General features: G+C 50.1%; 1 protein-coding gene across 4 annotated transcripts; it reads right to left on the bottom strand.

Annotated features, from left to right (window-relative positions):
- Window positions 1-6277: 6277 nt before the first annotated feature.
- SUN5 (Sad1 and UNC84 domain containing 5) lies at window positions 6278-26960 on the bottom strand. 4 transcript variants are annotated; one of them, XM_032142556.1, is made up of 13 exons: window positions 26790-26960; window positions 25383-25441; window positions 25108-25182; window positions 23642-23708; window positions 22513-22574; window positions 20082-20131; window positions 18786-18820; window positions 18085-18193; window positions 12083-12161; window positions 10138-10253; window positions 8212-8379; window positions 7586-7672; window positions 6278-6454 (listed from the first exon to the last, which is right to left on the bottom strand). In XM_032142556.1, exons 1-13 carry the CDS (start codon window positions 26864-26866, stop codon window positions 6299-6301), a joined length of 1140 nt encoding a protein of 379 aa, XP_031998447.1. In that variant the 5' UTR covers window positions 26867-26960; the 3' UTR covers window positions 6278-6298. The 4 variants fall into 4 exon arrangements, with proteins under 4 accessions (XP_031998447.1, XP_058289067.1, XP_058289069.1 ...); XM_058433084.1 differs by having other exon boundaries at window positions 10150-10253; window positions 26790-26944; XM_058433086.1 differs by lacking the exon at window positions 7586-7672 and having other exon boundaries at window positions 26790-26944.
- Between the last annotated feature and the right edge of the window lie 566 nt (window positions 26961-27526).

The following is a 27526-nucleotide window of genomic DNA, read 5'->3' as shown; positions in this document are numbered from 1 at the left end:
TCCCAGGAGGCTGCCTCTTTCCCTGTGGATCCAGGGGCTGGCTCCATACCTAGCAGGGCCAGAGCTCACTCGCTCCTTGCTCCCATGGCGCCTGGTCACATTGATGGAAACGGAGGCTCAGAGAAGTTGAGACTTGCCCTCAGCCACACAGCGAGTGACCAGGGCTGAGTGCTGGATTCCCGTCCCAGGCTGTTCCAAGGCAGGGGAACAGCGGGGAGAGCCTCAGAGATGTCCTGTCTCTCTGCTGTGCCTCCCTCGCCGGGTCCTCACCTTTCATGAGGAACGTTGCTGTGAGTGAGGCCAGGGCTTGGGGATTCGGGCACATTCTCTCTGAAGGATGAAGGGTTGTTGGTGGAGGGAGATCCGCTCTGATGTGTCCTCCCTCACCAGCCCAGCTGTCAGACCTCAGCCTGTGAACTCCCAAGCTCCAGTGTGACCTCCTGGTGCCCAGCACTGATGGTCAGCTCCGACCTGGCCTTCCTGGTGGGGTTGTGGTCGATAGCAGTGCCCTGCCTGCTGAGCTCCACGGCTGACCTCTGAGCTAGCTCCACCGGCTTCAGGACCCCACACAGTGCCCAGCAGGCCACTCAGGCATCCACACCTGAACGGAAGGGCAGGCGTTGGTCTAGTCCTTCCTGCATGAACCAAGGCCCTGCGAGGGATAGGGACTGGTGAGCAGTCACATAGCTGGGAGGTGGTCGAGCTGAGGTGTCACTTACCCAGCTTCCCCCTGGCAGTGCCAGAGTGCTCATCTCCTGCAGCCCAGCAGCCTGCATGTGGCAGGGCTCTTGTGATCACCAGATCCTGTAGCGACCTCTGGTCTCGGGAAAGGGGGAATGAGCTAGCTTTGCCTGGTGTGGACACCGAAGGCAGAACCTGGACTCGGTGCCTCACATACTGGCTGAGTCCCCCCAGCTCATGAGGGCGAGGGAGAGGTATTTGGAGGGTGATGAGAAGGGTGGCCAGTGTGGGTCTGATCTCAGTCTCTCTGAAGGTAGCTAGCTGGGAACCCACTGGAGACATAGCCCAAAAGAGTGCAGCAGAAGGCTCTGATTCTTTTACGTAGATTAGCCTGATTTTGGCCTTCTACCCCATAATATAATTTAATATGAAAACACTGCTTAACAGCTGGGCGCAGTGGCTAACGCCTGTAATCCCAGCACTTTGGGAGGCTGAGGCAGGCAGATCACTTGAGGTCAGGAATTCCAGACCAGCCTGGCCAACATGGTGAAACCCTGTCACCACTAAAAAATACAAAAATTAGCCAGGCGTGTTGGTGCATGCTTGTAATCCCAGCTACTTGGGAAGCTGAGGGGGGAGGATTGCTGGAACCCAGGAGGCAGAGGTTGCAGTGAGAAGAGATCGCACCACTACACTCCAGCCTGGGCGACAGATTGAGGCTCCATCTAAGAAACAAAAAAGAAAGAAAACACTGCTTAAGTACTTACAGGTAAATTTCTTTACCTTTCTCTGCATGAGATTGCCACCCTGTGTCACTTCCCAACTTGCTGGCTTGGCCAGGGCATTCCTAGAATGTTCTGGGGGCCAGTGGGTATCATGGACATGGTGGTGGGGGTAGGTTCTAAGTCTTGATGACTTTACACTTTTTTTTTTTTTCCGAGATGGAGTCTCACTCTGATACTTGGGCAGGAGTGCCATGGCGCCATCTCAGCTCACTGCAACCTCTGCTTCTCGGGTTCAAGCGATTCTCCTGCCTTAGCCTTTCGAGTAGCTGGGATTACAGGTGTGCACCACCATGCCCAGCTAATTTTTTGTGTTTTTAGCAGAGACGGGTTTTGCCATGTTGGCCAGGCTGATCTCAAACTCTTGGCCTCAAGTGATCCGCCGGCCTCTGTCTCCCAAAGTTCTGGGATTACAGATACGAACCACTGTGCTGGCCGGCTTTACACTTTCTAACTCTGGTCAGGATTAATAGGGCTGATGTTTCTTTCTTTCTTTCTTTCTTTTCCCCCTCTCTCTGCCCAGTGTCCTGGGTGTCAGCTGGTGGGCACCATTGTGAGGCCGATAGAGTAGGAGGTGGTGTGCCCATTGTGTAGATGGGGAAACTGAGGCCCAGAGAGGGCCTTGGTTGGACCCCAGGCCTCCTACTTCTCAGCCCTTGCTTTTCTCCCTGCCCAATTTGTGGACGAGCCACCATGAGATTGTCACCTTGAGGTTGTCTTGTCCAGGGAATGCTGCTGGTGTGCTTGTGACCCTGACCCTAGCCTCAGTGAGGACCCTCAAGGAGTGTCCCCTGGGGACTTGGGTGAGGGCAGGCTGTGCCAGCCCTCTGCCCATCCACAGCGGGCCTAATGTTGCAAATAAATGTCGCTGTTTGCTCCAATTCCCAGAACCTGAACCTGTGCTGTCTCCTGTGCCGTCAAGAGCCTTCCCGTTCACTCATCTGACTTCTATTTATGGGGCAGCTCTTGCGTGACAGGCTCTGTGCTAGGCTCTGGGGACCCCACTTATCACACAGCCGGCAATAGCCTTTTACACTGGCATCCTGGGGCCTTAGGCCACCTCTGGCAGGGAGAAGGTGAGGATAGGCATCTCCTGGTGCAGATGAGGAAAGTAAGGCTCAAAGACTGACTCCCTTGGGCACTCAGTGAAGGGGCACAGGCCAAGGGAAGGGCCTAGGCTCTGTCTCATCACTGGGGCCCTCGCCTCTGTCTGTCCAGGGGTCTCGTGCAGGGGTCTCTGAGTCTCATCACTGGGCCCTTGCCACCGTCTGTCCAGGGGTCTCTGGGTCTCATCACTGGGTCCTTGCCACCATCTGTATGGGGTCTCATCACTAAGGCTCTCGCCACCGTCTGCCCAGGGGTTTCTGAGTCTCAGAGAAGCAGCCTGCCCTAGCCGTGCCTGGTCTGGCCTCCAGGGATTAGCGGATTGGCTAAAACCTCAGGGCTTGAACTGGGCTTAACGGAGGCGCCACTCTGGGGGCCCTGTGGGTGGTTGGCACTCTGCACCTCCGGTTCTTGTCTTGGTCGCCTTGGATCCCACCCTGGCTGGCAGCCGACTCCTCTGTTGCAGTCCAGTGGGTGGGCTGAGTGGCGGGCAGGTGGCCAGCCTTGTGCATTGTGGACCTGGACTGGGGGTGGCTGGGAGGGAGACCTTTGTTCTCCTGCTGCCCCAGAAACGAGCCCCTGCCCCTGCTGGGCTGAATCAAGGTCCTGTTGTGGGACTTGGGTGAGACTGGGTCCCTCGCAGGACCTCAGCCTCCTTGTCTATGCAGAGGGGCTATTCGACTGCACTGTGAACTGTAATGCTCCATCCAGGGACTGCTGACCTTGGAGGACGGGAGGGAGTGTGGGGAAGGGGTGGGTGGATAAAGGGTACCTGATCATCCGGGCAGGGGGCTGAGCTGCATGCAGTGGGGCTCCTCGGATATATGACAGAACTCCCATTCACTGAGCTCCTGTCCATTGTTTGTGGGACAGTCTCAGCCATCTGGGTTGGGGGAGGGGGTGGGCCACCATCTGCTCCCTTGGGCATCACTGTAAGAACGAGGGTTCAACCCTCTACTCGTGGCTCCACAGAGTGGCTCAGCCAAACCTATTGGGACCTGAATGGCTGTGGGAAGGGTTGATGGGGGGAACCAAGCATTTTGGGGCCTGGCGGGTCTGGATTGGGGGTCAGAGCATCACTGTGACTCACTGTGTGACCTTGGGAAGCTGCCACATCTTTCTGTGCCTTGGTTTCCTCCTGTCTAGGGGAATGTTCAGTCCCCATAGTTGGGGGGAGATGTGGTGACAGGTGTGACACACCGTGGATTATGTAGTGTTTGTGGACCAGGTGTCCACCTGGGAGAATTACATGAAGCCTCAGGAGGGTGGCATGGGGTTGGGGGCAAGTGCCACATGAGTGTCAGGCAACAGGAGCTACCTCCACAACAGCCCTGACTACAGAGAATGTCACCAAGCGTAAGGATCCCATTCATCATAGCCCTAAAACTGGTAAAGTATCCAGGATTAAATCTGGCAAGAAAAGTGCAGAATTCATATGAAAAAAGCGAGGATACCTGACTGAAGGACGTTGAAGGAAAACCATAAGAAATGGGAGAGGAGTCCATGTTTTGAGAAGAGCTGACATGGCCAAGAGATTTGTTCTTCATGCATAAAACCAGTGCCAATTCAGCAGCATTTTAAAAATGCAAGTTGACAAGCTTATTCTCAAGTTTGTCTGGAAAAGAAAGTGGATGAGAATGGCCAAGAAGGTTTTGAAACAGGAAGAAAGAGGGGGTGCCGGCATGTACCAAACGTATTCCAAAGCTGGAGTCACAGAGCATGGTGCTCATGCAGGACGAGACAGTGCTCAGTGAAACAAAAAAGAGGCCAGGTACTGCATGGAGAGTGTTTCCAAGCTCCGGGAAAAGACAAACCATTCAATGATGATCCCATATTGTGGTCTTTGGGTAGTAATACACGAAAATTAAATTAGATTCCCTACCTCACGCCATGCACAAAAATAAATTCCAGATGCATTAAGGAGCTTTTATACATTTATATCTTGTGTGGGTTTATGCACCAACAAGTGTATATATATTCATATATATGTATGTATAAAATGTGTGTATAATAAAATTAATAGAAGACCAGCCTGGCCAACATTGTGAAACCCCATCTCTACCAAAAAGTACAAAAATTAGCTGGGTGCGGTGGTGGGCGCCTGTAGTCTCAGCTACTCAGGAGGCTGAGGCAGGAGAATTGTTTGAACCTGGGAGGCGGAGGTTGCGGTGAGCCGAGATCACACCACCGCACTCCAGCCTGGACGACAGAGTGAGACCCTGTTTCCAAAAAATAAAAAAAGATTAGTAGGAGAAAATACAGGAGCATATGTCTATAAACTTGGAACTGGGGATGTCCTTCCCAACAATGCACACAACTTAGATGCCATAAAGGGAAACATTGAGTTGATAATATTTTCAAGAAAATCTGTTGAACAAAAGACACTTAAAGACAAATGATTGGGAAAAAACACAGACCAGCTGGAGGAGTGAGCCTGGGAGCGGCATATGGGGGTGGGGGAAGTGGGGTTTTTCAATGGATTCGCTTTTTAGCAAACCTCAGTTTGATTTGACTTTTTAATAACAAGAATGGTTTACAGAAAAACTACCCGAATGATGCCAGGCTGGACATGTGTGGCTTCCAGGTGCCCTGATTACTGGGAAGAGTAGGGAGCAGCAGGGATGTGAGGTGACCCCTTGAAGCCTATTCCACTGTGAGGCCCATCAGAGATGGGCCTGAGCCAGGTGCTGGAGGAACCCCAGATGCTGGCGTGGAGGCCTGGCAGATGGCCAGAATGGCGGATTCTGCAGCAGGACGGGCTGGTGCAGGGTGCCCTCCCCAGAGACAAGCATATTTCTGATCTGTTCACCCTTCGAATGCCCAGCTGGCCCCGTGCCAGCATCTTCACTTCCCTGCCCCTGCCTGCTAGGAATTCCCTCCCCCGAAAGGCTCCAGTTCCTGCTGCCATTCCAGCTGGGCCAGCCTGCCCTATTCTGGAGCTCAGCCCCTGCCAGAGGACTAGGCCTCCTATCACTTGCCTGGGGCCAGAGGTTGACAATAACCTTGAGGGTCATTTACCCAGCACCTATCGTGTGTCATGCTCTGTGCTGAGAGCCTTGTGCACACAGCTGCTGTAGGTGCCAGGAATAGGCACTGTTTTTAGCACCTCTATAAGCTCTCAAGACAATGCTAGAGCAGGATGGACCTCAGCTACGGCAAAGATTACACAGACAAAATATGAGTGACTGAAGTTTGGGAAACAATACTTACATACCTGGAAAAACTGAAGTCCAGAGAGGGTGTCTGACATGCCCAATGGTCACACAGTAAATTGTCAGTATGATGTTGAAACACTCCACAGTGGGTAGGGTTGGGACTTCTCATCTATCACCTTGTCTGACACAATAGTCATAATCCTGTCCCTACTTTATGGCTGGGGAGACCAACGCTCCTAGAGGGTAGGGTCTTGACTGATGTCACACATTGTATGGGGACAGAGCTTAACTTGAAGCAAGAAAGGCTTCTCATGTACAAGAGTCAGACTACTTGGGTTTGAATCCTGGAGCTGCCATTTGTTGTCTGTCATCTGCAGCAAGTCAGTTTGCTGCTTGGAGCCTTCACTGTCCCCATCTGTGAATGGGGTCTCCTGGGGCTGTTGAGAAGGTGCCTGGGCACCCGGAATGGGATCAATCATTGCCAACCATCAAATGCTCAGATGTCAAAGGCTAGCCCACTCCCTCTCTTTGGGGCCAAAAGACACTCAGACTTGGTCTGGGGATAAAGAATGAATTTTAATCTCTCTCAGGGTAGGGGTTCTGGTGAGGCTGCTCTCTGGGCGGGGCCACAGAGCCATGTACTCGCACGCGGTACAGGCAAGTGAAGGCTGAGTTCCCCCAGTTGCTTGAGATCTTCACCTTGACCGCACTGAAAGCCAGGGCCGGCTGGTTCTGGAAGAGAATCAGTCACAGAGGCAGCTCACCCACAGACTCCCACCCTGCCTTTCCAAAGGTGGGGAGCAGGGGGGGGAACTTTCCCATTTCATAGGTGGGAAAACTAAGGCCCAGAGAGAAGGATGGACCGTCCCAAGGCCTCACAACAAGTTGATATTCAGGAGCTCTTACTGAAGGTGCTGAGGTCAGAAGGACAGACATGCTGTGGGTGAGGAAATGTCCCGGCCTTAGTGCTGTGGGATCTTGGGCAAACCTCCACCCTTTCTGAGCCTCAGTCTCCCACTCCTGCCCTGCCCCGCCCGTAAGATGGGAGTGGTAATATCTGCTTCCCAGGATTGCCGTGGGCATAAAATGAGATTCTCTAGAAGAGAATCATTCAGAGGCAGCTCATCCACAGACTCCTGGCACACAGTAAGTGCTCTGTAAGTGAGGCCCCTCCCCGTTTTTGCCAAGCAAGAGGGGGTAGAGCCTGTGTTTATTACTCTCCCTATCTAGTGTAAAAAGTGGGGCGGGCTTGGCCTTCACTGAATGGTTTCAACCTCCCAGGGAATGACAGAAGGGGAAACTGAGGCTCCAGAGAAGCAGGGCTTGGCCCAAGCTAACACACAATTTGTGGTTGGCAGAGATTCGGGCCAGTATGGGTTTGATTCCCAAGCCTGACATTCACCCCATCAAGCCCCAGGGCCATTCCAGTGGTCACTCCTCCGGACCTGCTTCTGTCTCCAAACCCCTCTCCTTCAGGCCTCAGTTTCCCCACCTGTGGTTGGATCAGGTGATGATTATGGGGCCACCCACTATGGAGACTCTACCTTTAGAGCCAGCAGCCCCTGCCCAATGGGAACCTCTTGCTCAGTGTCTGCTGTCCCTGGGGAGAAACACAGCAAGAGGGCTCCTGGGCGCATCAGGGAAAAGGGGACATGGCCACAGGCAGTGGGATCTCCCTGGAGTCCCACTTGGCCCTGGGTAGCGGCTCCTACTCTCTGAGCCTCAGTTTCCTTGCTTGTCAAACAGGTTAGTCATGACTGGGCACCTCCTGGGGTTACTGGGGGATGAAGAGGGGGTCCCTGGGTACAGACTGCACACTGTGCATTCAGCAGGTGCTCAGCACAGGCAGCTCTTCGCAGGTACCTGGAGTGGGAACATCTGGATGATGTTTTCTGGCTGAAACTGAAATGCCCCCAGGAACACCTCCTCCTTGGGGGAGCCCTCCATGCCCTGTGGAACCAGAACGAAGGTGAAGGTGTCAGATACAAGCAGGGCCTTCAGAGGGTGTCTCCTCTCTCCAGTGGAGACTTGCACACTCCCCAGGATGGGAGCTCACTACCTCTTTGGGCACCGTTTCACTGTGGCACAGTGTAATGAATAGGAAAGAGCACTGGCCTGGGAGTCAGAGGCTGGGGGTCTATGACTAGCTCTGCCATTGACTTGTAGAATTAAAGTGTTTCCTTGATCCTTCTCTGGACCTTATTTCACTGAGACAGTTCAGATAACGCTTCGGACCTTCTTAGCAAAATGGGGGCTCCATGGTCCCTGAAGATTATCTTGGCTCTGAAAAGCTTGGTTTATAATAGAGTAGCTGTTTATCCCCTACCCTTGAAGGCTGAAATTGGACCCCAGCCCTGGCCACTTCCAGCCTTAACCAGCCCCTCCAGCCTGCAAGTGTTGTGCAGGCACTGTTTACCCCAGGCCTGGAATACCACCGTTGGAAGGTTGTCCCTTTAGCTAAGCATAGCTCCCTGCCAGGGAGTGCTCACATAGATGACGAGGTCCTTGGGGGCGGTGTCCAGGCTGCCTGACAGTGAGATGGTCTTGGGGATGTGCTGCAGCGTGAGGTTGGACAGGTAGACCTTCTGAGCCAATTGGATGGTCACCTGGCCGCGGTCACCCTCAAAGGCCCAGCAGTTGCCAGGTGTCACGTTGGGCTAGAAGAGGCAAGTACAATAAGGGACATGCTGGGTGGGTAGGGGGATCATCCCACCTTTGATCCCCTGCACTTCCTGGGCCCTCCTGGGTGAGCCAGTCCTTTCTTGTTTCCAAAGCTTGGCTCAAGTGCTACCCCCTCCAGGAAGCTCTCCTGACTACCCATGCAAGCGTAAGCCTTACTTCAGTTCAGTGCAGCAAGGGAGGGGCCTGCTTGGGCCCTCCCAGCCTCTACCCACTCCCCATTGGCACCCATTCATTCATTCATTCATTTACTCACTCACTTATTCATTCACTCACTCATTCATCCCTCCCATTATTCTTTACATGGTCTCACAATCACCCCATGACTTAGGCAAGATCACTATCCCCGTTTTGAAGGTGAGGAAACTGAGTTGGGGGAGCAGGACAACGACTGGTCCAGGGCCACGCACAGCTGGAAGTGCAGCCCAGAGAATCTGACCTTGGAACTTGCCATTAACCACCACAATCTCCTGCCCCACAGAGGGGGAAACAGGCCCAGGGAGAGAAAGAGGTTTGATGGAAATCACCCAGGAAAGGCGATTACTCGGTAGGTTCTGAGCTTCCGGAGCCATGGCATGAACAGTCCTTATCTGAACAGTGGATGCTAGCCCAGGGGTGCAGGGGGCTGTAAGTGTCAGGGAAGGCCTCCAGAGGAGCTGGGGCCAGGGGAGATGAGGAGCCAGCTGGGAAAGGGAACTGAGGGAACAGCACGGGAAAGGACCAGGGGCGAGCCAGGCTTGATGATGTGAGGACCTGGAGAGCTCAGTCAGGCTGGAGCTGGGAGAGGGCCTAGGAGGGGCAGAGTCTTGGCTGGGCTGCTTTTCACTACTGTTCCAAACCTGACTGCAGCCAGCGCTTTGCAACCCAGCCACTGCCCCGCACGCCCTCTGCCCCAGCCTGGATGTGTGCACCACCCTGCACTCCCAGGCCCTGTGCTTGGCCTGTGCCCCTGGGTTCTGTCTGCCTGCGGATCTGCTAGTCCTCAGCTGCGTCCACCAGGAAGCCCCTTGCCCTGTCCAAGCTGAGCAAGGCCAGTGCCCCAGCTTGACCTCGAGTGCCAAGATCTTGGAGCTCCTTAAGGTAGAACCCACGGATGAGTGGCCTGTGACCTTTTGGCATCACCCGGGGTCGGCCACTGGGATGACTCTCAGCCGGTGTTCACTGAATGAAGGCACCTGCTTTGTGACCAGGACAAGCCCTTTCCTTCTCTGTGCCTCATTTTCCTCATCTGTGAGGCAGGATCTTGGAGGGGTGAAGAGCTCAGGTTTGAACTCTGGCTCTGCTACATACTAGTGACCAGCTGTGTGGCCGCAGTCAAGTGACCTGGCTCTTTGAACTTCAGTTTCCTTTTCTGCAAAATGGGTCTACGATGTGCCCATGCCCAGTGTAGTCCTGAGGTTTCCCTGACCCTCAAGTCTTAAGGGCTGAGTGGTGGGGTCCCTTCCAATGCCAAAGCAAGCTGTCCCTCTGCTTCGCTCCTACCCTAGCCCCAGCAGCCCCTGCTGTCTGTTCTTACCTCCTGCCCCCTGCCTTCTCCCCAGCCCCCGCCTTGTCAATAGTCCCCTCCTTCTGCTCCCTGCCTTTGCCCCTGCATCTGTCTCCTGCTCCTACCTCTAACCCCGCTCCTGCCCCCACTCCCTTTGCTCCCACCCCCTACCTCTTCTGCCAGCTCCTGTCCCCAAACCCTGCCCGGACCACTCCCCTGCTGCTGTCCCATCTCCCGCCATCCCCCCTGCCTCAAGGATCACGTCTGGGGGCTGTGCGTAGTTCCACAGCTGGATCCAGTTCCAGTAGGAGTGGGCCTTCTCTTGGTTATAGGTGGCTGATGTGTGCTCAAAGTCAATGCTGGCCCCTGTATAGGAGAAGGGGGTCTCAGCCAAGCAGCCGGGCTTCTGCCTGGTGGAGGGGATGCCGCTGATGGGCCCTCACTATGTGCCGGGCGAGAATTTTGGATGAGTCACTAGCCCTGTTCTCCTCTAGGAAATGGGATTACAGCCATGTTAATAACGGTAATCATGGTGGCTATTATTTTTTATTTTATTTTATTTTATATTTCTTGAGACGGAGTCTTGCTCTGTCCCCAGGCTGGATTGCAGTGGTACGATCTTGGCTCACTGCAACCTCCACCTCCCAGGTTAAAGCAATTCTCATGGTGGCTATTATTAGCAGAACCATGGTGGTGGAAGAATGGCCCCCACGTCACAGGGCTGCTGTGGCGCTGAGATGAGTCATCAGAGCATGTTTCCCAAAGTGCCTGGCACAGGGTAAGCGCTCCCCATGTAACGGTCTTGTGATGACGACCAATACCCATTGTGCAGAGGAGGAAATTCTAGCTCTGAGAGGCTGAGGCCCAGCGTCACTCAGGGGCTGGGCTGACAGTATCTGACTCCATGTCTCACTGATTCTGGGGGTGCCCGAGTTGGCGGTGCTGCCTGGTAGGGGTCTGCGCTGGGGGCAGCCTGCGGCCCATACTTCGCCTCCTCCCGGCTGTCCCTGAATGCCTCTCACCGGCCTCCTCACAGCATCCCTTGGTCTGGAATACTTTCTCTCCTCACCAAGTCTCAGCCCAAATGTTCTCCCGAGTGGGAGGCCTCTCTGCCCAGGTCCCCTCCCTCCTCGCCACCTGCCTTATTCTTCCGGAAGCACTGATTCTTTTTTTTTTTTTTTTTGAGACAGAGTCTGGCTCTGTTGCCCAGGCTGGAGTGCTGTGGCGTGATCTCGGCTCACCGCAACCTCTGTCCCCCAGGTTCAAGCGATTTTCCTGCCTCAGCCTCCTGAGTAGCTGGGATTACAGGTGCCCACAACCACGCCTGGCTAACTTTTGTATTTTTAGTAGAGACGGGGTTTTACCATGTTGGCCAGGCTGGTTTTGAACTCCTGACCTCAGGTGAGCCGCCTGTCTCAGCCTTCCAAAGTGCTGGGATTATAGGCGTGAGCCACCGCTCCCGGCCCTGAAGCACTGATTCTTTTTTTTTTTTTTTTTTTTTGTGAGAAGCAGTCTCTCTCTGTCGCCCAGGCTGGAGTGCAGTGGCGTGATCTCGGCTCACTGCAAGGTCTGCCTCCCGGGTTCACTCCATTCTCCTACTTCAGCCTCCTGAGTAGCTGGGACTACAGGCGCCCACCACCACGCTCGGCTAATTTTTTTTATTTTTAGTAGAGACGGGATTTCACCGTGTTAGCCAGGATGGTCTCGATCTCCTGACCTCATGATCCATCCGCCTCGGCCTCCCAAAGTGCTGGGATTACAGGCGTGAGCCATCGCGCCCGGCCAAAGCACTGATTCTTGACTGTGGGGTGGAGATGGCTCTGTCCTGCTGACCTGTGTGCCCAGCAACGGTTTGGAGAAGAGTGGTGGGTGGGGGTGGTGGAGAGGTAAAGCCGAGAACAGCCCAAGCACACAGTAGGGGCTTTATAGATCTTCTATAATGTTGAGGGTCTGTGGATTCCTGTGTTCCCTCCCACCCCACCCCACCTCACCCCTACCCCCATACCCCACCCCATCCCAGACCCCCTTGAGAGAAAACAAAATTGTAGCAAGAAAACCAGCTTGGAGCAGAGGTCAGCTCTGAGGATGAACTTCCCAGTGGCAGAGGGAGTACCACACCAGAACTGAAACCCACCCTGTGTAGAGCTTCCGAGGACACTTGAGGCAGTCAGATGGTGGGGAAGGGGGTCACCTACCTGTAGACTTCAGGGCAAAGTCTGGCTTTTCGATGTAATCTCCGTGTATCATCTTCATTATTTTCTGGGCCATTTTTTGCTGAGAAGGCAGAAAACACAGGTTGTGCCCTGGTGTGTTGTCACGGACTGTGGTCCCCACGTGTCCACGGGAGGTAACAGGGGGCTGCAGGACGCTGTCCTCTCCCTAACAGCCCACCCCTGCCTGTGGAAGCCTGTGGCTCTGTGAAAGCCCAGGTGACACAAAGCCATCCCAACCCCACCCTGGGTTCACTGGGTGCTTTCAAGTCCACTGTGACCGGATGTCATATGGAGGTCCCAGAGTCTCAGTGAGGTTCAGGGAGGGGCTCTGACGTCAGGCCAGCCTTTACTGTTGTGGGGCCTTGGGCAAGTTACTGCCCCTCTGAGTCTCAATTTTCTTGCCTGTAAGACGGGGACAATAATCGTGTCTACCTCCCACTGTAGATCTATAAAGCCCCTACTATGTGCCAGGGCTATTCTCAGCTTCACGTATGCTCACCCTATCCCCTCCCAGAACCCCTAAGAAGTATGCACTATTATCATCCTTGTATTAAAGATGAGAATACCGAGGCACAAATGTGTAGCTTGTTCAAGATCACCCAGCTGGTATGAGGCACAGCGATCACTGTGGTTCCAGAGTTCAGGCCCTTAACCACTCCACTCTGCTGCCAGATGCAAATGGCAAAGCACTTAGCACAGTAGGTGCACAATAAATACCAGCTGTTCTTTTTATTAGACTCTTCACAGTGGTGGAAGATTCTGTTTTCCAAAAATGGCTGCAACAAGGTTTCCCATTCCAGGCTCTTCTTTCAGTGTGACCTCTCACTGAGAATTGGGGTCTAAGCTCCCTTCCCACCAGTCTGGGCTAATGACTACGGCAGAAGTGATGCTGTGTGACTTCTGGGGCTAAGTCCTAAAAAACAATACAGCACTGCCTGGTTCTCTGGGGACACTCACTCCTGGAGGCCAGCTGCCATGTTGAGAGGAAGCCCAGGCCACACAGAGAGGCCACAGATGGGTGCTTTGATCAACAGCCCTGAGTCCCAGTTGACAGACAGCATCAATCTCCAGTCACGTGAGTGAATCCAGATGATTCCAGCCCCAGATGTAGAGTCACCTCCAGCCTTCAAGTCTTCCCAGCTGAGGCCCCAGATACCATGGAACACAGACAAGCCATCTCCACTGTGTCCTGTCTGAATTCCTAACCCACAGAATCTCTGAGCACAAGTGATTGTTTTACACCACTAAGTTTTGGGATGGTTTGCTATGCAGCAATGGTAACGAGAACAATAGCCAAGGTGTTACAAGGCAGTGATTATGATTCTATTTTGTTGATGTGCAAACTGGAGGCTCAGAGAGGTTGATGACCTGCCTGAGGTTACACAGCTCCAAAAGGCAAAAAATCTCCAACTCCTCCCCTCGTTGGCTGGGGACAATAATCTCACCTATTACTTTTCAAAACTGGGTCGCCAACCCCAAGGAATTTCCCTGATGGCCCCCACCCTTTCTCTGCCCCAAGGCTGGGTGCAGTCTTCTTCTCTGGGATCCACAGGTTCTGGGACTGCCTTGAGGGCAAGGACAAGCTCTAGTTGATCCCCCATCCTGGATTCCCAGCACGCAGTAGGCACTTAATGATTGCACATTGATTAGTGCATGCCTTTGGATTCTACCTTTGTTTAAAGACAACAAACATTTAGGGAGCACTTACCATAGGACAGACATTAGTCTAAGTTTACATGAATTACCATGTTTAATCCTTACAACTCACCTTCTAGTTGAAGAAACTGAGGCACAAAGACAGTAAGTAAATTGACCAGAGTCACACAGCTTATAGGCGGTGGGGATGAAATTCGAAGCCTAGCAGCCTGAATCTAGAGCCAGTCCTTATAATCACTACGCCTTACTGCCTTTGTAAGTCATAGTGGGGCCTCCCTGCCCACTGCAGAGGAAACACCTGCCAAGAGCCTCACTTGATAGTGAGTGACTGACACGGTCTCTCCTCCTGGGTCTGTCTGAACAGAGCTTAGAGGGGAGATTCAGGGGCACTGGAGACCTAGGACTTTGGGACAATAAAAGATAAAGATGAGTTTTAGCAAATTTTGCTGAATCTTGCACAGTGGAATTTACCTTTGTGAACTCTTTTAAAAATTCAGCTTCTAGGTAAAGATGATGGATTGAAGACATCATCTAACTTTACTTTCTCCCAACACTCCATTACAGCTTCAGTAAAGGGATTTGAAAAGACCCAAACCCATATGAATAGGAAGTACAGGAGAGGAGAAAACCAGGCTGCTGCATATGGTTGTGCATGTTGCGCACTGCAGAAAGGTTCCCAGTTAAGGGGCCCTGTGTGAGGCTGAAACCCAGCTCTTCACCTGTTCTTTGATTTGGAGGAAGGTGCATTTTGCAAATTCATCTGCCCAGCACAGGTAGCTTTTTCCAGTCTGCAAAAAGGCACACTGTGTCCCAGCAGTGGCCCTGGAGCCAGCAGTAATATTCTGGAAGTTGTCCTACACAATACTAAGCTTGTAGGATGTTTAGCAGCATCCCTGGCTACCCACTAGATGCCAGTAGCATCTCCTCCTCACATTGTAACAACCAAAAATATCTCCAGACATTGCTAGATGTTCCCCAGGGGGCAAAATAATCCCCAATTGAGAACCACTGATTTAGCAGAAATGAGAAATCTGAATCTGAAATTGGCCATCCTCAAAAAGCTCGGGATTGGTGGCCTTAGGTGCCTCTGAAATTGGGGTGGAGAATTGGGTGTTAAGACAGTTAAGAGGAATCTGCATATTCCCTGGGGACTCCCTGTCACTCTGAGAAGCTGAGTGACTTCTCTGTTCCCCAGTAGAAGACTAGAAGTTATTCTCTAGAGAGGGTAAAACAGAGGGGCTCTGTTGGGACAGGTGAAGTTTTCTTAAATAGGATACCCAAAGCACAACACAAAAAAGATAGATACACTGGACTTAATTAAAATTAGACATTTTTGTTTGTCACCATTGAGAGTGAAAAGCCACACTATAGCCTGGGAGAAGATATTTATTTGCAATATGTACATCCAATAAAATATGTTTACCCAGAACACATAAGAACTCCTATATATCAACAAGAAACGGCACTCTCCCCCAAAAGGCAACAGACAAAATCCAAATGGCTGCTGGATACATGAAAAGACACTCCACATTATTAACAACCAGAAACGCAAATTAAAGCCATAGTGAGATACCACTTCTCACCCTGCAAAATCAAGTAAAAAAGACATATGACACCAATTGTTGATGAGGATGTGGGACAATCGGAATTTGCATATACTTTTCATGGGAGTGCAAATTGAAAAACTATTTGGCAGCATCTAATAACATGAACACACTCATACCTTTTGATCCAGCAATTCCACTCCTAGTTATATCTACTCCCAAGATCAATAAGTATATATGTTCACCCAATGACATGAAAAAAATTAGAATTTTTCAGGAGCTGACATTCAAACAACAGGAGCTTCAAAAATGAGAATACAGCAAATGCTGCTGTGGGAAATCGCCAATTTAGTCACATGAATAAATAACATTTCTTAGGCCCAAAGGCCAGGAGTTTCCAGATTGACAGGTTCCAAAGGGTGGGCAGCCCATAGGCACATCTGTGGAAGCAACAAGGACCAGATGAACTAAAATTCTACAGAGCAGAGAACCATTCTGAGATGTGCTGGCATTTTTTGTCCGTTTGTTTTAAATCTCTGGGGGCATTTGATGATTCTAGGCGTGGGCTAAGGATCTGGGCTTAGGCCAGACTATGGGCTGCTGCTACTGGTGAAAGAGAAAGAAGCAAAGTTTTTAATGGTGACAAAGAGCTAAAGTAACAAAACTGGGGACTTGAGGAGCCTCAAATATGGCCACTTTTCTTCACAAGTTATTAACTGAATTTCAAGACTATAGGAGGCTATAGGCCACTTCAAGCATTTCTGAAAAGCAGAATAAAACTTCATATCTTCACAGTGCTTAGGAAACGAAGTCTCTTTGAGGGAGGGCACCCCAAAACACAACAAGCAAGAGATCAAAGCCTTAGAACAGTGATTCTCTCTGGTATGTGTCAGAACCACCTGGAAGGCTTGCTGGAACACAGATGATTTGTTTCCATCTTCAAAGCCTCTGATTCTGAGTGAGGCCTATTAATTCGAATTGTTAACATTTTCCCAGGTGATACTGATGATGCAGGCATGTGGGCCGTACTTTGAGATCCATTGCCCTAGAAGGGGTGGTGATGAGTCAATACTGTGCTTCAGCTGCACGTCACCTGGGGGCACTAAACCAATCCTGGGCACAATTAGAACCCAGGAATCCAAGTGTGCCCCTGGCAGAGAAGGCTGCCACCAGGCCCAGAGATTTTTGCATTCATGCAGGGGTGAGAGACAAATTTGGAGACCTGTGAGGCCTCAACCATATGGTAAGTCTTTGCCACTAAGATAGTTGCCAAATTTTTGAAGCTGCATGGGAAGGAGTCGAAAGAGTTAAGCTTAAAACCTCTGGATAAATCTTTTAAAAATTGTGATCCAGGTCTGTCTGAACTAGCTTAATGCATGTCTAGATAGAAGTGACCAGCCTATTTCATCTTCCTTATAAAGAAAAGGGGAACTTTCTCTAGTGGAATTACAATTATTTGGAACAGCTACAGTTCTTTTGTATACAATGTTCAGAAATCACTAAAAGTTACTAGACTTGAAGAGACAAGACCATATGATTGATACCCAAGATAAAAAGCAGAAAACAGAGGGAGGCCACAGATGATCCAGATATTGGAGTTAGCAGACAAGGATTTTTAAAATAACTGTTGCTAATGTGTTAATTAAAATAAAGGAAAAGATGGACAACATAGGTGAAATGTTGGAGAATTTCACCACAGAATTAAAGTCTGTGAAAAAAATCAAATGTATATCCTAGAACTAAACAATGCAGTATCTGAAATTAAGAACTAAGGCTGGATGCGGTGGCTCATGCCTGTAATCTTAGCACTTTAGGAGGCTAAGGCAGGTGGATCACTTGAGGTCAGGAGTTCAGGACCAGCCAAGTCGACATGGTGAAACCCTGTCTCCACTAAAAATACAAAAATTAGCTGAGCTTGGTAACGTGCACCTGCAATCCCAGCTACTCAGGAGGCCGAGGCATAGGATTCGCTTGAACCCAGGAGGCAGAGGTTGCAGTGAGCTGCCTGGGCGACAGAGGGAGACTCCATTAAAAAACAAAAAAAAGAACTAAATGCATGGATTTAATAATAAATTGGAGAGACAGAATGATGCAAGATTATTAGTAAACCTGAAGAAGGGTTAATAGGAAAATTTCAAAACATAAGCACATACAGGAAAAGAATAAAAAAACAAACCAAGTAATAGTGTAGGAATCATATAAAGCACTCTAAATGCTTTCAAAGCATAGGCCTAGCATAGGTGTAACTAGAATCCAAGGAAAGGAGACAGATAATGGAAAGAAGAAATATTTTAAGAGATAAAAAGTAAAGGTTTCTCAAAACTATTGAAAAATGTCAACCCACAGATTTAATAAGCTCAGCAAACCCCAAACCAGGTTATATGAGGAACATCAGAGACAAAAAGATTATTCTACAAGCTCCCAGGGATAAAAAATAGATCATAATCAAAGGATCAATAATAAGAGTGCCATTAGACTTCTCATTAGCAACAGTATAAACTATAATACAGTGGTGGGCTTCCTTCAAAATTCTCAGGAGAAACTATTTCACATTTATAATTCTGTACCCAGCCAAACTATCAAGCAAGTACAAGTATAGAAAAAGATGTTTTTAAATATAGAAGCACTAGATATATACTTCTTTCACTGTTTTCCTGAAAGTCACTGGGGGATGTGCTCCCTCAAAATGAGAGATAAAACCAAGAAAGAAGACTTGAGGTTTAGGAAACAGGACATCAAACAAAGAGAAATTAGATGTTTGGGGCAGAATGGCCAGCGTCTCACCTCATCGGACATGGCTTCCATCTCCTGGAGCTTGGCAATGAGCAGGTTCATGCTACCTCGGAGGTCCTGGATTTCCCCACTGTGATGTCGCACCTTCTCCTGGTACAACCTTATCAGGAAGGAGTGATAACAAGAACAGGTTGATTTGTGATGCGTTGTTGTTACCCCCAGATTTTCCCTTTGCTAGTTGGCTCTCAAAGAATGAGTTTCAGACTCTCCTACTCTCTTGGGCCCATCTCTGGACCCATTCATCAGGTTATTATCTCTAAAATTTTACTCATTCTCTTCTTTCTGCTTGGAATATCTTTATGCCCAGCTCATTCCTTCCAAATATTCCTATTTTGTCTGCAATTAAGGATGCTGCCATCAGGTGGTGTCTTGGTTAAAATTTCTTCTCAGCTACCATTTGCTGAGCACTGACTATGGGTCAGGAACTATTCAAGACACTTTGCATCTTCTTTAGCACCCATAATTGCCAAGAGCAAGATGGGTGTTATGCTCCATCTCATAAATGAGGAGTCAAAGGCCCAGAGAGAAGAGCTGACTTGCCTAAGGTCAGCCATGTAGAAGGTATGGGAGTTAGGATTTAAACCCAGGTTAATCTGAGTGCAGAGCCTACATTTGTAGCCAATACACCCCAGATTCTGGCTATAGCTCTGCTTTTTAGGTAATAATATGGTTACCCAGAAGATTCCTCTTACCTCAAGCTCTGCAGCGGACCATTTATGCTGTCATCCTAGTGGAGTATTGAGAAAAGAGGTCTCCTTCAGATAGCTTAATCTGGCCCCAGGAGAACTTCATCCATCTATTCTCCCACAATTATAAGACCATACATTCATCCACTTTCCTGTTGACTCTTCCATCCATTTACCCACCTATCATTTCTCCAAACTCTAATTTACTGTCCTTTTTATTCATCCATCCACACTTTTATCCATCCATCCACACCTTCATCCATCCACCCTTATACCCACCCACCATCCCTTATCAATCTATTCTTCCAACTCCCCAACCTCCCCCATCTATTTACACTCCAATCCATATACCCTAACCCATCTACTCACTCTTTCATTCATCCATCTATCCACCAACCCAGCCACCCACTCATCTATCCCATGTGCTCTTCTATCCACCCATTATTTCATCCATCTATTCACCTATTCATGTATTCACCTAGCCTCCTATCTCTTTCCCCTAGTCCTACATCCATCAAATCCAACCTTCCATCCGTCCATCCTCCCATCCATTCTCTCTCCATGCACACTCCCATCTGGCCATCCAGTCATCCAACATTGATAGTGGCAACCCTGTTGCTGGCATCAAACTAGACATTGCTGGGGTGAATAGGACCTGGCTCCTTCCTTCAAGAAGCTGCCAGTACAATTGGAGAGACAGTCATGACCACAGAAAATTATAGGAGGAAAGAGGAATGTGACCACTTCTGCCTGGGTGTTTCTAGAGGAGGTGACATTTTAGCTGGACCTTGACGGATATGAAGGGGTTCATAAGGAGGAAAAGAGGAGAGGGAGGGACAGGCCTTTCAGATCCCCTTTCCGAGGTCCTCTGAGACTTTTTGTGGACCTCAAGTAGGGAGCTTTGCCACTTATTTCCTCCTCCTTCCTCCTCAGAAACCCGAAAGCAAATGAGTATCATTGCTGTTAAGCAGAAGCTGCCTTAAGTACAGAAATGTGTTCCCTGTTTTCACCACCCCACTTTAAGTAGGGCCTTGAGAAAGGAGAGATGGGTCGTCTCTGAGAGTCAATGACAGGAGAGCCATCTTGGAGGAGGGACTATCGCATCCAATCTTTGAAAGTCACCTCTGGCAGAAGAGATGGGTTCTGGGTGGTGGCACGATGAAGGGAGAGATTTGGATCTGGGTTATGTCAGGAACGGATTAGGGGCCCAATTTGGTGAGAATGAGTGGAGCTATGGAGGTGATAGTGACTGGTTAGGGTGAGACCAGTCAGCCATGGGGCCTGAGGAGGGTGCACACTCACCTGCCAGGCTTTCATTTTTGATGGTAAGTGAATAGAAACCATCCAGAATCCTGTGAGGCCATGAGAATAAGAATGAGCCATTTAACATGTAAGATGAAGAGCCTAGGTGCTGGAGTTAGGGTGTCTGGGTTCAAATCCCAGCTATGCCACTTGCCAGCAATGTGGAACATTGGGGGAATTACTTAATGCTCTATGCCTCAGTTCCCTCCTCTGTAAAATAAGAATAACAATAATATCCACTTCATGATCAGATGATATCAAATGTGCAATACATGGCACATAAACCAAGTCATCTGTGGCTCCCCCTTCCCTGTCCCAACTCTACTGGGGATAATTGGCAAAGAGAAGAAGGCACTCTGCATTTTATGATCTCCATGCTGGCTGAAAAGCCACCATTCAAGCCATTATTTAAAAGTCTTGGCCGGGTGTGGTGGCTCACGCCCGTAATCCCAGCACTTTGGAAGGCTGAGGCAGGCAGATTACTTGAACCTAGGAGTTCAAGACCAGCCTGGCCAATGTGGTGAAACCCTGTCTCTACAAAAAAAATACAAAAATTAGCCAGGTGTGGTGGTGCACGTCTGTAGTCCCAGCTACCCGGAGGCCGAAGTGGGAGGGTCACTTGTGCCAGGAAGTTGAGGCTGCGGTGAGCTGTGATCCACTGCACTCCAGCCTGGGCAACAGAGTGAGACCCTGCCTTTAAAAAAACAGCTTTTACTGAGGCAGGAGAATTGCTCGAACCTGGGAGGCAGAGGTTGCAGTGAGCCGAGATCATGACGCTGCATTCCAGCCTGCGCGACAGAGACTCTGTCTCAAGAAACGCCCAAAACCAAAAAACAAAAACAGCCTTTAAAATTTATTTATTGTTCTTGATAAAACCTTCGACCAACTAGGAATAGAAGGGAACCTCCTCACCGTGATAAAGACCATCTATGAAGAGCTCACAGCTCACATCCTATTTAATGGTGAAAGACTGGGCGCTTTTCCCCTACGATCAGGGATGAGACAGGGATGTTTCCTCTTGCCAGTTCTATTTAACACAGTACTGGAGGTTCTAGCCAGGCCAATTAGTCAAGAAAAAGAAGTAGGCCAGGCGTGGTATCTCACACCTGTAATCCTAGCACTTTGGGAGGCTAAGATATGATGGTTTGAGGCTGGGAGTTCTAGGCCAAACTGGGCAACACAACAAGACTCCATCTCTCCAAAAAAAATTAAACAAAAATTAAAAAATTAGCTGGGGGTGATGGTGCACACTTATAGTCCTAGCTACTCAGGAGGCTGAGGTGGGAGGATCACTTGAACTCAGGAGTTTGAGGCTGCAGTGAGCTATGATTGCACCACTGCACTCCAGCCTAAGTGACAGAGACAGACCCTGTCTTAAAAAACAAAAAAGAAGTAAAGGTCGTCCAGATTATCATGCAGAAAAGAGTTAAACTACCACTATTTGCAAATGACATGATCTTGCATTAGAATTCTAAGGGATCCGAGGTTAGGTGTCTTGCCTTGTGTTATAACTAAAAATCGGGTTCAGCAAGGTTGCAGGATACAAGATCAAGGTACAAAAAGTCAGCTGTATTTCTATATACTAGCAATAGATAACCTGAAAACAAAATTAAGAAACCCATTTCTAATAGCGTCACAATAAAGGTGTTATTTAGGCTGAGCGTTGATGGCTCACGTCTGTAATCCCAGCACTTTGGGAGGCCAAGGTGGGTGGATCATGAGGTCAGGAGTTCAAGACCAGCCTGGCCAAGATGATGAAACCCCATCTCTACTAAAAATACAAAAATTAGCAGGGCATGGTGGTGCACGCCTGTAGTCCCAGCTACTCGGGAAACTGAGGCAGAGAATTGCTTGAACCTGGGAGGCGGAGGTTGCAGCGAGCCGAGATTGCGCCACTGCACTCCAGCTTGGCAACAGAGTGAGACTCCGTCTCAACAACAACAACAACAACAACAACAAAGGTGTTATTTATCAAAGTCCTAGTTGTTGGATTTTAAAGCGGGACAGTTCTCTAGGATTCACTGTTCATTTTCCCATGGGGAGCCAATTCTCCCTTCTTCCTCCACCCCCAGCCTCCACTCCAAAGCCAGTATATTTCAGTGGAGGGAGGAGATTCCTTTGCTTGGGAAAGCTAAGCTGTGTTGTGGGAGGTGGGGGTGGTGGCTGGAAAGAAGCCATGGAAACCCAGAAAGCGGAAGTAACAATGTTCATAACACGGTTTGGGGAGAGCTTTATAATTTCTGAAGCATTTCTTGGCTTCTAAAATAACTTCATGGTCATCATTTCATTTCATAATTCTCACAGCAACACCCATCAGGCCGATGGGGAAACTGAGTCACGTGGAGGGGCAGTGTCTTGCCCAGTGTCCTATAATCAGTGCCAGGGCCCAGGGATACCTCGACCTAGGACTGGGCAGGGCCCTGGGACACACCGAAAGCACAGAGGAGCAGAATGCCTGTCTTCTCCATGAGCTTCTGGCACAGCAGCTTGCATCTGGAAGGCAGGGAGTGGTGGTCAAGGTCAGGTGGACAAGGCCCGGTCAAGTGTTCACCCTCCTCCTCATCACTCTTTCTCCGTAGGCATGCTGTTTGCCCTATCCCTTCTTCTCTCCCTGGTAAACGTGTCCTTCAGGATTCAGCACAAATGTCCCCTCCTCCAAAGACCTCCACAGGCAACGCTCCCAACCCTCTGAGCTTGGCAGTGTTTTGGTGCCTGCCTTTCCTACCTGACTGGGAGCTCATGAGTGGCAGGGCTGAGCTAGGCTCAGAATAGATGGTAATAAAACATTTAAAATTTAAACTTCAAATGAATGAATGAATGAGGTGGATATCTCTGCTGGAGTTCGGAAGAATTTCCAAGGACAACAAAAGAAAAGGGAAAGAACGGGGCAGGCCCTCCGGGCAGGAAGAGCAGCATGTGCTGGGCTGGGTGCAGCGGCTCATGCCTGTAATCCCAGCAATTCGGGAGGCTGAGGTGGGAGGATCACTGGAGTTTGAGACCAGCCTGGGCAACATGGTGAAACTCTGTCTCTACAAAAAATACAAAAATTAGCCAGACATGGTGTTGTGTGCCCCGTAGTCCCAGCTACTTGGGAGGCTGAGGTGGGACGATTGCTTGAGCTCGAAAAGTAGAGGCTGCAGTGAGCCGTGATGGCACCACTGCACTCCAGCCCTGGCGGTGGAGTGAAACCCCGTCTAAAAAAAAAAAAAAAAGTTAACAGCACATGCAAATGTATGGAGGCGGGAATAGGAACAGGAATGGTGTGTCCAGGGAGTGAGAACCCTGGCCTTGCTGGCCCAATGGGTCCCTGGCAGGAAGCCAAGTGAGAGCAGCTTGGAAAGGAAGGGTGGGACAGGATTCCAGGACACTGCAGGCTGAGGGGCTGGAGCAATGGGGGGCCACAGTGGGTTCTGGGGTGGGGGTGTTTGATAAAAGCCAGGTTTGGGATAGCTTTTCTGGTCTGGCTACCAAGGGGAGATCCAAACGGATGGAGGGGCTGTTATGGTCCGCAGCTGCCATTTCCCACTCCCCATCACCCTCCCTCTGCCTTCCCTGCTCACCTGCGTGTGTTGAACAGAAACTGCTGGGCCTGAGTTTTCAGGGAGCAAGCAAAACAGGTGAACCAGGCTGCACAGGAGACAGAAAAGCAGTGAGTCACTGTGCCCTCATCTTTGTCCCACTGCAAGGACCTGCTGACCTATCCGGGGCTGGGGGAGGCCCTGGAGCTGGGAGACCCTCTTGACTTGTTGGCCGAGCCTGGGACAGCACCGGGCTCTGCTTATGGGTATGCACTAGCCTGGAGTGAGTACAGGTCACTACAGGTGGGCACTGCTTGCCACTGGCAGTTAACAGACATTTTCTTTTTCTTTCTTTCTTTCTCTTTCTTTCTTTCTTTCTTTCTTTCTTTCTTTCTTTCTTTCTTTCTTCTTTCTTTCTTTCTTTCTTTCTTCTTTCTTCTTTGTTTCTTTCTTTCTTTTTCTTTCTTTCTTTCTTTATCTTTATTTTTTCTTTTTTTCTTCCTCCCTCCTTCCCTTCCCCTCCCTTCCCTTCCCTTCCCCTCCCTTCCCTCCCTCCCTCCCTCCCTCCCTTCCTTCCTTCCTTCCTTCTTTTTTGACAGAGTCTCACTCTGTCACCCAGGCTGGAGTGCAGTGGCTTGACCTCGGCTCACTGCAACTTCCGCCTCCCGAGTTCAAGCGATTCTCTTGCCTCAGCCTCCTGAGTAGCTGGGACTACAGGTGCGCATCACCACGCCCAGCTAATTTTTGTATTTTTTAGTAGAGATGGGGTTTCACCATATTGGCCAGGTTGGTGTCAAACTCCTGACCTTGTGATCCGCCCGCCTTGGCCTTCCAAAGTGCTGGGATTACAGGCGTGAGCCACTGCACTCGGCCGATAGACACTTAATAGTGACTCAGGAGCACAAAAGGCCTGGAATGTAACAATGCCCATTTCTAGACACTGGGAGCTTGGCAAGAGTGGGGGCCTTGTCTGGTTCATCCCAGAATGCCCACTATGGAGCTAGGCAAAAAGTAGGGACTCAGAATGGACAGGAAGGTGAGAGGACACAGGGGTGGATGGAAGAAGGAAGAAGGGAATGGCTGTCTGGCTTGGAAGATGGATGAATTGGGAGATAGATGAGAGAATGGGAGATTGAAAGGATGGGTGGATGAATAGAAAGAGGGATGACTGGGTGGATGTGCCTATGAAATAAGGTCTGGGTGAATTGATGAACTCAACAGGTGGATGGATGGGTGAAACCAGCAGCCAGACTGGTGGTAGAGGAGGGTTGGCAGTTAACTCCTCCTCCAGACAGTAAGCCTCCCTCCCAGTTCCCCTCTGCAGCCACCAAAGACATTGGCAGGAATGACACCACCGATGGGTAGAACTCCGGAGTTCAACCTGCAGCTCCCCACCATCCCTGCAGCCCAGGACAGGCCTTGCCACCCCCAGGTCAGCCTGGGCTGAGGCTGGACCCTCTCCCCAGGCCCATATTGATGACGAAGGCGATTATTCAGTATATACGTACACACACATCCCAGCATGCACTGAGTCAGGCCTAGGGCTTGGGCATTGATGCGGACAGGCAACAGGAAGTTGTCATCTGCAGAGAGCACAGGACTGCCATGTCACTGCCAGCCTCTAGATTTGGTACTTGCAGAGACCTGGGGAGCACCCAGAGCTTGGTGCAAACATCCCTGCCCCCTGCCCCTTGCCAGGTAGCCCCAGGTTGCCCGTTTGACATCCCTGAGCCTCAGCCCCTCAGCTGCCCATGAAAATACCAGGGCACCTGTCCTTGCTCACTCATGTTTGAGGAGGTGTCCTCTGCCATCCTGCTGGTGTTCCTGCCTCGCTGGGCAATCCTGGGGATGATAAGATTCATAGTCGCATTTTACAATTATGAGGAACATAGTGTCCTTGGAATGTGCATACCACATTCCAGATTGGGAAACTGAGGTGCACAGAAGGTTTCCCAACACCACCAGCTTGTTATTCAGGGACAGATCCAGGTCTGGCTGACCCCAAATCCAGGTATCCATCAAGGAAAACACCCAGGTTGCTGTGGCAGTCACAGGTGGTTGTCGCCATGTCCCCGAGGTTGGCAGAAGCTTGGTTTTATTCCTTTGTCTGCTCATACGCCATGTGATTTTAGGCCATTCTGATTGGTCAAAGCCTGCTGTCGTGCTCCCATTCCCTGTGCTGTGATTGGTTAAAGGGTGAGGAAGTCTGCAGGGGTGAGGTAGGGTGGGGTAGGGGGGTGGTTATGAGGTAAGGGACTTGGGGGAAAAGTTAGGTTTAGGATTAGCTAAATGAGACCCACAGAAAACGATGCTTATTCTCCTTCCCCTAGACAGCCACATTTCTGCGTGACACCTGAAACTGTGGTGGCCATCTTGTGACCATGAGAGGGGGCTAAAAGAGCAGAATGATGACAGGAACCTGGGTCTTGGGTGGCAGAACTGAGGAATTAACGCACTCCGGAGCCCCCTGCACCCTTGGGACCTCTTGATATGTGAGATTTAAAATTTTCCCTTATTTCTTAAGTCAAAGGTCTCTAAACATTTTTGTTTATCATACCCTCAGAGTATTTATATTGGTTTATTAATAAATTACATATACACCCAATTGTACTAATACATTGTTTACCCTTCCCAAATGTACAGATTTAGTGATAACATTCCTGAAGAATATAAATTAAAAGAGGATGAAAGACATATATTCTAGCCTGGTCATTTCTTTTCTCACCCTTGGGGATTGTTTGGTATACTCTCTTGGGAGATACACCCAGATTTGGGTGCCCAGAGATAGGCATCATTTTGAGTTGGAATTTCTGTCACCTGCAGCCAGAGGCCTTCTGACAGATAAAGATGATGAAATACTTGTTTCCTTGTTTCATACCAGTCTCCTGCACTAGACCGTGAGCTCCATGAGGGAACGGAGCACATCAGACTGGTGCCACACTGTGTTCCCCGTCCTCTGTGCATTTCCTGGCACACAGTAGATGGTCAATAAATGCGTGCTGGAAGGATGGCTGCTTTGCCACTTCCTGGCTGGGAGACTTTGGGAATACCATTGCCAAACCTGTCTGGTCTTGGTGGCTGTCTCTGTACAGTAGAGTTGACAATGCCGCTCACCTCCAAGGACAGGGTGGAAGGGCAGCATTTTGTAAACTGTAAAGGGCTGGGCAAAGGGAGGGGCTGCCATCCTCACCTCCGGGGTCTGGGATTGTGGGCCACATCTTCGAGTAGGGCACCTGGGTCCCCAGGGCTCCTTGAGGACCGTGGCATCGATTTCCTTCTTCAGGACTGGGGATGGAGGTGGGGATCTCTGGGAGCTGGTGAGGAGGATGTGGCTGATGCCTCTGAATGTCCTCTGAAAAGTGCCAAGTGGAATCTGCCAGGATCAGTGGAGCAGTTGGCACTGTGACCTCACAGAGCAGGTGGGTGGAGGGGCAGGGGATGGGGGCTAGTCTCCAGCTTGGCCCTAGAACCACCCCTAGAGGAAGCCATTGTGACCCACTTTCCTTTTTTAAGATGGGGAAATTGAGGCATCAAGACAGGAAGGGCCATGCAGGGGTCTCAGAAGCTGGACAGGGGGGAGAGCTGAAGCTCCAGTAACCCAGCCATGCTTTTCCTTGTTCCCTAGATCCCTTCCTGCCCCAAGCTTCCCAGGCTTTTCACCTTCTTAGGTTGCACCTGAATGCATTTTGTAATGCTGAGCTTCTCACTGGTGGACATTGTGCATAACATAAAATAACATTGCATGTGTTGTTTCTTTAATAAAGTTCTACTTTTTGGCTGGGCGCGGTGGTTGATGCCTGTAATCCTAGTACTTTGGGAGGCAGAAGCGGGTGGATTGCCTGAGCTCAGGAGTTTGAGACCTGCCTGGGCAACATGGCAAAACCCCTTCTCTACTAAAAATACAAAAAATCGGCTGGGCGTGGTGGT

Source organism: Hylobates moloch, unplaced genomic scaffold (genome assembly GCF_009828535.3).
Source record: "Hylobates moloch isolate HMO894 unplaced genomic scaffold, HMol_V3 SCAFFOLD_21, whole genome shotgun sequence".
Classification (NCBI taxonomy): Eukaryota; Metazoa; Chordata; class Mammalia; order Primates; family Hylobatidae; genus Hylobates; species Hylobates moloch.
The sequence above is the reverse complement of the archived record's forward strand: the minus strand, read 5'-3'. Positions and strand labels throughout refer to the sequence as shown.

Excerpts from the sequence above, each read along its gene's own strand:
- SUN5 (XM_032142556.1), bottom strand. The coding sequence starts at position 26,866 with ATGCCACGGTCCTCAAGGAGCCCTGGGGACCCAGGTGCCCTACTCGAA. Across the intron at positions 20,132-22,512 it reads TCTGCTCCTCTGTGCTTTCG|GATTCTGGATGGTTTCTATT; the intron begins GTGTGTCCCAGG and ends ATGGCCTCACAG. Across the intron at positions 12,162-18,084 it reads TGGAAGCCATGTCCGATGAG|CAAAAAATGGCCCAGAAAAT; the intron begins GTGAGACGCTGG and ends CTGCCTTCTCAG.